This window comes from Schistocerca nitens, chromosome 5, assembly GCF_023898315.1.
Source record: "Schistocerca nitens isolate TAMUIC-IGC-003100 chromosome 5, iqSchNite1.1, whole genome shotgun sequence".
Taxonomy (NCBI): domain Eukaryota; kingdom Metazoa; phylum Arthropoda; class Insecta; order Orthoptera; family Acrididae; genus Schistocerca; species Schistocerca nitens.
In genome coordinates, this window is record NC_064618.1 from 614,732,041 (window position 1) to 614,742,687 (window position 10,647).

Here is a 10,647-nt window from a genome sequence, read left to right on the forward strand (position 1 = left end):
ATATTTGGCCCGGTCACTATCAATTGACCACCCTGCGTCAAGCCTAGATATTAATCAATGTGACTGTGTCGGCTAGCACCCTACTAATGCTGTATTTGAATATTATTGGATTACAGGATTATTTTTTATACTCATTTGCATTAGCTTACCTTTTTCTGCTTTTAGAGCCAGGTGCCATTCATGATAAACAAGAAATTTTGTCAGTCATCATGTATCCTCCTGCAGTGACTACAATGACACATTGCCATACACAACAGAATCATCAGTAAACAACTGAAGAGTGCTGCTCACTGTATCTGCTACATAATTTATGTTCTGTATATAGAAAATAATAGTGGCACTATAACACTTCCCTGGACCACTACTGATAACCTTTGTCTCCATTGAACAATCAATGTGGAAGACAACATAAAGGGATCTCTTACTTAAGAAGTCTGTGTGCCATTCATATGTGGGAACCTATCCCATATGCTCACTTTCATTATGTACACAGTGGGGCACTGTGTCAAATGCTTTTTCAGAAATCTAGGAATAGGATATCGTGAGAACTGCAAGTTGTTTACATCTGGTTTGCCGAATTCAGTCATGGTTGAGCAACTGTCAGTGACAAGTTTTGTGTAGCTCCAAAGTAGGCTGTTGTTCCAAATAATACTGATTCTTTGCACAACTTGACTGAAGTGATAGGTTTCTGCCTTGTGGGTGAGATAGCCATATTGTTGATTGCAGTACATTTGATTTTCCATGAACATCTAGCTATGAATATAGTATTTTTCCAGTGGATTCTGCCCAATTTCACTGAAACTCAAAAGCATGCTCATGTTAATTGGTGCAAGAAAATGCTAAAAAAAATTTGTCTGAGAAAATGCGAATTGTATATCTACCATATTAAGAGATGAAACTTAACTATTAAGTATATTTGTAAGAGCTACAAACCAGGCAGCACTACACTGTTTGGGTATTCAAAGAGGAGCCAAAACCACTAAAAGTGGTTCATTCGCAAAGCTCTTCCAAGAAAATTATAGCTCCATTATTTGGTTATACTAGAGATCACTGTAGGGCAGAGAGGTACTTCTTTTTTATATAAGGAACCGTTTTTAATGCCCATTTCATTTTGGAACCTCTAGTTCGTTTTGGTAGTGTTACAAATGCAACTTTCTGTAAATAGATTATTTACAACACAAATAATTTATACATATGAGTTTCAAAAAGTAATTTCAAAATTAACTTGTCAGTTGTTACAATTTGTATATAAAATAGCACAAACGGGGATTGAAAGTTTAATTAGTGGCACTGGTTCTTACTTTCGCAGATGTACTCAATACTAGGTTTAAAGATGAATGTTGAATTCTCATGACAAATTCTTCAGGTTGTAGTACTTACTGCTGTCGATACACATGCTGGGAAATCTGTTGTACATATATATTATGTACTTGAAAATGGTGAAAGCACCAAATAGACTTTTTGCAGCAATAGAGGATATTCATCTTTCAAACTGCACCAAAATTTCACTCACACACAATGACTCAAATGTCCAATACAATAAAAAATTTTGCATTCTTCTGCTGACATTGTGGAACTTGTGTTGTGGTAAATGTTAGAGGAAAACAAGGCTTGTGAAGCATTGGAGTGAATCCACTCTTTGTGACAAGAGTAACTGAGAGAAAAGGTGGAATAACTTTGATCTAAAATATACTTGCAGTTCTGCTACTCCTTTCCACAATTCCACTGATAAATCAGACATTGCCTGTAAAACTGCATGCCTCTCACCATTAGCATCAGACCTGACAAACAAAACAGATGTTTCAGTTGCGGCTTAGTGAAGGGTACTTATGGACTGTGTGAAGGGTTATGGAAGTAACTCAGATTCTTAGTTAAGGTAGCTATAAGGGGCAGTGAAATGAGAAGAAGAAAATGAAACCATTTATTTCAAAAGGAAACCCATAAATGTTAATACACTGATATCATTGTGAGACAAGATGGTTCTGTAAGCAACTATAAACAATTTTGCATGAAGATAGTGACAAAGTGTGCGCTTCTTCCAGAGCAAATAGACAGCCACAGATGTTTTTCTTCAGGGCTCCAAAAATATGGAAATCATATGGTGAGAGATATTACCGTATGAAAGATGTGCAAGGGCTTCCCAGTAAAATTTCTGCTATGTACTCGAAACAATGGGTGGCCCCACATGTTGCCTAGATTTTCAGCTATGCTGCAGAAGTTTTGGTGGGGAGTCCTTACAAATTCTCCATGCAGTCATGATTTCTCCTGTCTTCTTCAGGCAGAGGCACATTCCTAGGTACAGTTGTGGTTTAATGGATAATTTGATAACATTTATCCATGTAGGTATTTTTCACAGTGGTAAGTGTATTAACTGTTATGCCAATTACATTTTAAATACACTGAGGTAATAAATTCATGGGATAGTGATGTGCACATACAGATAGTGGTAGTATTGTGAATACAAGGTATACAAGGTCAGTGCAGTTGTGGAGCTGTCATTTGAGCTAAAGTGATACATGTGGAAAGGATTCAGACGTGATTATGGCCACACAATAGGAATTAAGACTTTCAGTGTGGAGTGCTAGTTGGAGTTAGATGCATGGCAGTTCCATTTCAGAAATCATTATGGAATTCAGTGTTCAGGGATCCACATTGTCAAGTGTGCTGAGAAAATCAAATTTCAGGCAGTACCTTTCACCATGGACAACAGTGGTCTTTGGACTTCACTTAACGACCAAGAGCAGTGGCTAATGTGTAGAGTTCAGTTCTAACAGACCACCAATACTGCATGAAGTAACAGAAACCAATGTAGGATGTACACTGAACATATCCATCAGGACCATGTGGCAAAATTTGGCATAATATGCTATGGCAGCAGATTACCACTGCCTTTGGTAACATACAGTGTCACCTGCAGCGCCTGTTCTGCGTCATTGACTATATTGGTTGGATTGTAGATGACTGCGGCCTGGTCAGATGAGTCCAGATTTCAGTTGGTAAGAGCAGATGGTAGAGGAAGTGTTGGGCACGGCCCCCCACGAAGCCATGGATCCAAGTTCTCAAGGCAATGTGCAGTGTGCAAGGTGGTGGTGGTGGTGGTGGTGGTGGTGGTGGTGGTGGTGGTGGTGGTGGTGGTGGTGGTGGTCTGTGTTTACCTAGAGTGGACAGGGTCCTCTCCTCCAAGTGAAGCAGATTTTTGACTGGAAATGGTTATGTTCAATTACTTGGAGACTCTTTGCAGCCAGTCATGGGCTTCACATTCCCAAACAATGAAATTTTTATGGATAACAGTGCACTATGTCTCGGGGCCACAATTGTTCAGTTACATTGAAAAACATTGTGGACGATTGTAGGGAATAATTTGGCCACTCAGATTGTCTGACATGAATCTCATCAAACATATAGGGAACATAATCGAAAGTTCAGTTCGTGCACAAATCCTGCATCAGTATTTCTGCAGGGGAATTGTAGCAACTTAATGAGTCCATGCCACATAGTTGATGCACTGCACCCGGCGGAAGGTAGTTGGTGCACTGCGCCCGGCGGAAGGTAGTTGGTGCACTGCGCCCGGCGGAAGGTAGTTGGTGCACTGCGCCCGGCGGAAGGTAGTTGGTGCACTGCGCCCGGCGGAAGGTAGTTGGTGCACTGCGCCCGGCGGAAGGTAGTTGGTGCACTGCGCCCGGCGGAAGGTAGTTGGTGCACTGCGCCCGGCGGAAGGTAGTTGGTGCACTGCGCCCGGCGGAAGGTAGTTGGTGCACTGCGCCCGGCGCAAGGTAGTTGGTGCACTGCGCCCGGCGCAAGGTAGTTGGTGCACTGCGCCCGGCGCAAGGTAGTTGGTGCACTGCGCCCGGCGCAAGGTAGTTGGTGCACTGCGCCCGGCGCAAGGTAGTTGGTGCACTGCGCCCGGCGCAAGGTAGTTGGTGCACTGCGCCCGGCGCAAGGTAGTTGGTGCACTGCGCCCGGCGCAAGGTAGTTGGTGCACTGCGCCCGGCGCAAGGTAGTTGGTGCACTGCGCCCGGCGCAAGGTAGTTGGTGCACTGCGCCCGGCGCAAGGTAGTTGGTGCACTGCGCCCGGCGCAAGGTAGTTGGTGCACTGCGCCCGGCGCAAGGTAGTTGGTGCACTGCGCCCGGCGCAAGGTAGTTGGTGCACTGCGCCCGGCGCAAGGTAGTTGGTGCACTGCGCCCGGCGCAAGGTAGTTGGTGCACTGCGCCCGGCGCAAGGTAGTTGGTGCACTGCGCCCGGCGCAAGGTAGTTGGTGCACTGCGCCCGGCGCAAGGTAGTTGGTGCACTGCGCCCGGCGCAAGGTAGTTGGTGCACTGCGCCCGGCGCAAGGTAGTTGGTGCACTGCGCCCGGCGCAAGGTAGTTGGTGCACTGCGCCCGGCGCAAGGTAGTTGGTGCACTGCGCCCGGCGCAAGGTAGTTGGTGCACTGCGCCCGGCGCAAGGTAGTTGGTGCACTGCGCCCGGCGCAAGGTAGTTGGTGCACTGCGCCCGGCGCAAGGTAGTTGGTGCACTGCGCCCGGCGCAAGGTAGTTGGTGCACTGCGCCCGGCGCAAGGTAGTTGGTGCACTGCGCCCGGCGCAAGGTAGTTGGTGCACTGCGCCCGGCGCAAGGTAGTTGGTGCACTGCGCCCGGCGCAAGGTAGTTGGTGCACTGCGCCCGGCGCAAGGTAGTTGGTGCACTGCGCCCGGCGCAAGGTAGTTGGTGCACTGCGCCCGGCGCAAGGTAGTTGGTGCACTGCGCCCGGCGCAAGGTAGTTGGTGCACTGCGCCCGGCGCAAGGTAGTTGGTGCACTGCGCCCGGCGCAAGGTAGTTGGTGCACTGCGCCCGGCGCAAGGTAGTTGGTGCACTGCGCCCGGCGCAAGGTAGTTGGTGCACTGCGCCCGGCGCAAGGTAGTTGGTGCACTGCGCCCGGCGCAAGGTAGTTGGTGCACTGCGCCCGGCGCAAGGTAGTTGGTGCACTGCGCCCGGCGCAAGGTAGTTGGTGCACTGCGCCCGGCGCAAGGTAGTTGGTGCACTGCGCCCGGCGCAAGGTAGTTGGTGCACTGCGCCCGGCGCAAGGTAGTTGGTGCACTGCGCCCGGCGCAAGGTAGTTGGTGCACTGCGCCCGGCGCAAGGTAGTTGGTGCACTGCGCCCGGCGCAAGGTAGTTGGTGCACTGCGCCCGGCGCAAGGTAGTTGGTGCACTGCGCCCGGCGCAAGGTAGTTGGTGCACTGCGCCCGGCGCAAGGTAGTTGGTGCACTGCGCCCGGCGCAAGGTAGTTGGTGCACTGCGCCCGGCGCAAGGTAGTTGGTGCACTGCGCCCGGCGCAAGGTAGTTGGTGCACTGCGCCCGGCGCAAGGTAGTTGGTGCACTGCGCCCGGCGCAAGGTAGTTGGTGCACTGCGCCCGGCGCAAGGTAGTTGGTGCACTGCGCCCGGCGCAAGGTAGTTGGTGCACTGCGCCCGGCGCAAGGTAGTTGGTGCACTGCGCCCGGCGCAAGGTAGTTGGTGCACTGCGCCCGGCGCAAGGTAGTTGGTGCACTGCGCCCGGCGCAAGGTAGTTGGTGCACTGCGCCCGGCGCAAGGTAGTTGGTGCACTGCGCCCGGCGCAAGGTAGTTGGTGCACTGCGCCCGGCGCAAGGTAGTTGGTGCACTGCGCCCGGCGCAAGGTAGTTGGTGCACTGCGCCCGGCGCAAGGTAGTTGGTGCACTGCGCCCGGCGCAAGGTAGTTGGTGCACTGTGCACTGCGCCCGGCGCAAGGTAGTTGGTGCACTGTGCACTGCGCCCGGCGCAAGGTAGTTGGTGCACTGTGCACTGCGCCCGGCGCAAGGTAGTTGGTGCACTGTGCACTGCGCCCGGCGCAAGGTAGTTGGTGCACTGTGCACTGCGCCCGGCGCAAGGTAGTTGGTGCACTGTGCACTGCGCCCGGCGCAAGGTAGTTGGTGCACTGTGCACTGCGCCCGGCGCAAGGTAGTTGGTGCACTGTGCACTGCGCCCGGCGCAAGGTAGTTGGTGCACTGTGCACTGCGCCCGGCGCAAGGTAGTTGGTGCACTGTGCACTGCGCCCGGCGCAAGGTAGTTGGTGCACTGTGCACTGCGCCCGGCGCAAGGTAGTTGGTGCACTGTGCACTGCGCCCGGCGCAAGGTAGTTGGTGCACTGTGCACTGCGCCCGGCGCAAGGTAGTTGGTGCACTGTGCACTGCGCCCGGCGCAAGGTAGTTGGTGCACTGTGCACTGCGCCCGGCGCAAGGTAGTTGGTGCACTGTGCACTGCGCCCGGCGCAAGGTAGTTGGTGCACTGTGCACTGCGCCCGGCGCAAGGTAGTTGGTGCACTGTGCACTGCGCCCGGCGCAAGGTAGTTGGTGCACTGTGCACTGCGCCCGGCGCAAGGTAGTTGGTGCACTGTGCACTGCGCCCGGCGCAAGGTAGTTGGTGCACTGTGCACTGCGCCCGGCGCAAGGTAGTTGGTGCACTGTGCACTGCGCCCGGCGCAAGGTAGTTGGTGCACTGTGCACTGCGCCCGGCGCAAGGTAGTTGGTGCACTGTGCACTGCGCCCGGCGCAAGGTAGTTGGTGCACTGTGCACTGCGCCCGGCGCAAGGTAGTTGCTTGGATGTTATTTCAGTTCTGAAAAAAGATTCTCAAGGTTGTCATGTTTTGTCTGTGTCTATGGAAATGCTAAACCATTTCATATGTTAAATTTTTGTAAGTACACCAAAAACTGTGCCACAGCCCCTGTTGACCTGACATCACTGCATTAATTTACTGATCAATTGATAAGTTTTTTGAACTGTTGTATTTTCAGAGCTTTGTTTAACGAGCTGTTGGCTCATTCACTGGCTTTGTGGTGGTGGAAGTGTGTGTTAATCCATCTAAGATTCATTCTAGATAGCACAGAGTTTAATTGAATCTCTCACCTAAATTATAGATCCTAATTTTGTCATTGGGCTCAGTATTTAGAGTGTAGTATTATTTAGAAATGGCAAATGAGAACTGGGTTTCTTGTGACCCATGAGCAGATCTGTGTAAAAGTGCTGGCAGTGATGGCTTTCTTCCCTCAAATTTACAGTCATCTTTATTTATTTATTTATTTATTTATTTATTTATTTTTTTTGCAGGTTGCTGTTTCTCCGAAAAGATCATCCTACATCATTACTTTAACAACATGCGTTGTTGGTATAGTAACTCTCATGTTCTTAATGAAAAGGATTTAATTGTGAAAAAATGGAATTATGCAACTTATTTTGTATGTTGATATTTTTGTTAATATTTTTCTTACAAGTAAGCCTTTCTTTGCTCAAAGAAGTAAATCTATTAAAGGAATTGTTAATTATACAAACACTTTGTCACATGTGTTCCGAAATACGTTAGTATGTGAATATAGATCTAAATTCAGTTTGTAAGGAATATACATATTATGTATGTAGGTATTATTCTTTCTTGTGTTTTAAGGCTATTTATTTGTTACATGTGTTCATTAATTTTCTCCATTTGTAGTAACACTTTTTAAAAATTTATTTAAAAATAAATATTATTGAGACTTTCAACATTCATCGAATTTTTTTGTGGATCAGGTGCATTTATTCAGGAAATGGGTGTGTTTTCTTTTCAGACAGCCGTTCTACTGTTGCATAATAGGTATGGGTTACGTGTAATCATCCTTGTATTGCTTGAGGATTTCCAAAAGCTTTTACAATATTTTTTGTTAAAGAAGAATTTCGGTGGGCAGTATATGCTAAATGTTACTTTTAATGTTGAGTTATAAATAATTCACTTGTTGGATGATTAAGTCTAACACTTCTATTCACATGCCATAACAACCAGGCTACACCACCCAGTCAGCTTCAGTGGCAATACTTCTTATGAACCTCATCTCATAAATCACATTTTATAAAAACGCAGTTGCCCACAATTCATTGTTAAAGTCGTCACAAACGTTTTGTGTGGCACTGCTTCTCAGTCCACAGCCACTACTTGTAGATGGAGTAAACAGTTATTTGCAAGAACCAAAGTAGTTCATTTGACCAGAAAAATTCAGGCAACAAAAGTATAGAGCATAAAAGCTGACAATTTTGGTCATATCCAGACATAAATACCAATTATCTTTTAATTTAGTGTCCAAAAAATTAAAACCTGTTATTGTAAAGTCTGGAGTCTCGGCTTTCTAATAGTAAAGTGTCATTACAGCCAAAACTACTCATTAGCTCAATCAAAATCTATCATTTAATGTTATTATAAAAGGTTCAGTTACTCACTACTTTCAATTAACAAGGTTTACTGTAAAACTAAATTCTTTCTTGTAATTGACACCTTGAAAATTTTCCTATAAATACTAAATTTACATGGTATTATGATCTGAATAATTTTTGGACACAACATACTAGGCATACAGGACATGGGTAACTAAATTTAGGTGAAAAATAGATATTAGTAGTGCAAAAAGTGCAGATGGAAAGTCTCTAGCTTGTGCTGTTTCAACCTGATGATTGTAACCAGGTCCAGTGAAATATTAAGTGTGAGAATTCTGAGTACTGTTAATATACCATCAATTAATTACACCAAGAAAAATTCTGAGATTTAATGTAGATGTTTATCCAAATGTACTTAACAAATGGATGTTGCACTGGTGGATCAGGTTTCCCACATTTTAAGTTAGTGGCCTAAAAATATAGGCATAGGAACATGGTTTGCTTCAGAAGCAAAACCTGCAAGTACTACAAATAAAATTAGTGGACCAGTCTTTAAATGAAAGATTTGAGGTAACAGTAGCAAAAGCATTGCTACTGGATCATGAAACTGGAAGAAAAATGCTTTCCAATAACCTTCCATAATCCAGTATATATGTGCCGAAGGATGCCAAAATAATATTAGTATTCCAGGTACATTTCGAAGGAGGAGGAGGAGGAGGAGGAGGAGGAGGAAAAAAAATTGAGGTTTAACTTCCTATCGATATCATTAGAGTAAAAGTTCAGATTGGACAGTGGATGAGATCAGATGTAGTCCTTTCTAAGGAACAAACATGTTATTTTCTAATATGATTTAATGAAATGATACAAACCTGAACTGTTTGGGTGGATAGAAACTTTTAACGCTCAGCTATTTTAGATACACACACATTCTGATTCTACAGTCTGTTGGCTGTGTGTGAAACTTAGTATTCTGCCACAAATGTAATTTGATGTTGAAGGTCATATGAGGATAAATTTATTGCGATACAATGGAAGTGACCTTGGGTAACAAGCCACTTCGGTGCAAGGGTGGTTTGCAGCAGTGAATCGTTGTGAGGGTGGAGGACATTGGTATCTCAGAAAAATATCAGAAAGTTAGTTTTATTGAGATTACTACTACTACTACTACTACTACTACTACTACTACAACACTTGTAGTGCTGTGCCACATCCCCTGTAGCACATGGCACAGTTGACTTGGGGTGCACGGCTGTGACCAGCTCTGTCAAGAAGTCTGCCATGACATTGTGTCTGGGAATGCTGACACCCAGGAGGGCCACTTAGCAGCACATATTCCAGTTGGGTATGGTGTGGCACTAGTGCTATGGAAGCCTGCCACAACTCCTTTAGGGGATGAAAGCCCCTAGGAGTGGAACTTGTACCATGAATGAAGGTGTGAGGGCCTGGTCACTCCCACCAGCATAGGAGGGCGGCAGCTGTACCACCCGGGTCACAACCTGGTGCTTCCCTGGGCAGAAGTATGGCTGCTGCTGAAGTAGACCTGAAGGTGGCCCTCCAGTTAAAAGGCACCAAATACAGGGAGGATGACTTGGTACTAGAAGATGGCACAGTTGTGGTGAATTCCCAACCTCATGGCAGTTACTCGCTGACTCATAGCATTCTGGCATCCACTGTAGTCCTCTCTTCGTAGTACATGCTGTAGGACAGAAAATACATTTGCTAGAAGTGATTGTTATTATTGCTGGTTATTACCTCATTAGTTGTACTAGTTTACTGGTTCCAGCTATGTACAGAGTAATAAATCTGTGGCGCATGCTGCAAGAGCCTCATCTTTCTGCTGCATGCACAAGTGCGGTACTCAGGTAGGCTCATCTCAGAATGTATAAACACTCCTGTTGCTGCAACTGCCATACTGATGCCTTGGTGCCTGCTACCTTCTCAAGGCCTTAACTGCTGTGGCTGAGCTGGCATTTTCCATAGTAATTACAAAAAAGTAGTGGTGATGTTAAATATCTCCCTCCTCCAGGAGACATGGCTCCCTGGACACGAACATAACTCGCCATACTTATACAATGTACTATATTTAGTTTCCTTCCTCAGTGCTATGGGCTTGAACCACAAGGTTCAAACACTATAAATTTGTCCTGCAGCATTAGCCCTCTGGTTCATTGTTCACGCTTACTCAATAACTTCCCTGAAATATTAACTTGAACCAACATGTGAAAACTTCCACTACCAATTAACTGTTCCTCATAAAATACACTGCAAGATGGCCAGCATCTTCCACCTCTCACTAGTCGTGCCACCATGGTACTCTCCACATGTTGTTTAACATAAGACGTATGTCCACAAAGTAAGTTCCAGTTACATAAAACAAACTTGTACAGATACAGAAAAATACTTATTGTACAAAAATCTAAAACTGTTAAACTACTTTTCTACATAGCTTCTGAAATTTTGGAGGCACTTGTCATAGTGT

At 46.4% G+C, this 10,647-nt stretch overlaps 1 protein-coding gene across 1 annotated transcript in view; it reads left to right on the plus strand.

Annotated features, from left to right (window-relative positions):
- Nucleotides 1-7,372, plus strand: part of LOC126259527 (uncharacterized) — a 62,900-nt gene extending 55,528 nt beyond the window's left edge. The window contains exon 5 of the mRNA XM_049956392.1: nucleotides 7,098-7,372. Coding sequence (XP_049812349.1) covers nucleotides 7,098-7,193 — 96 coding nt within the window. The 3' untranslated portion in view covers nucleotides 7,194-7,372. The remainder of the gene's footprint in view (nucleotides 1-7,097) is intronic.
- Nucleotides 7,373-10,647: the final 3,275 nt, after the last annotated feature.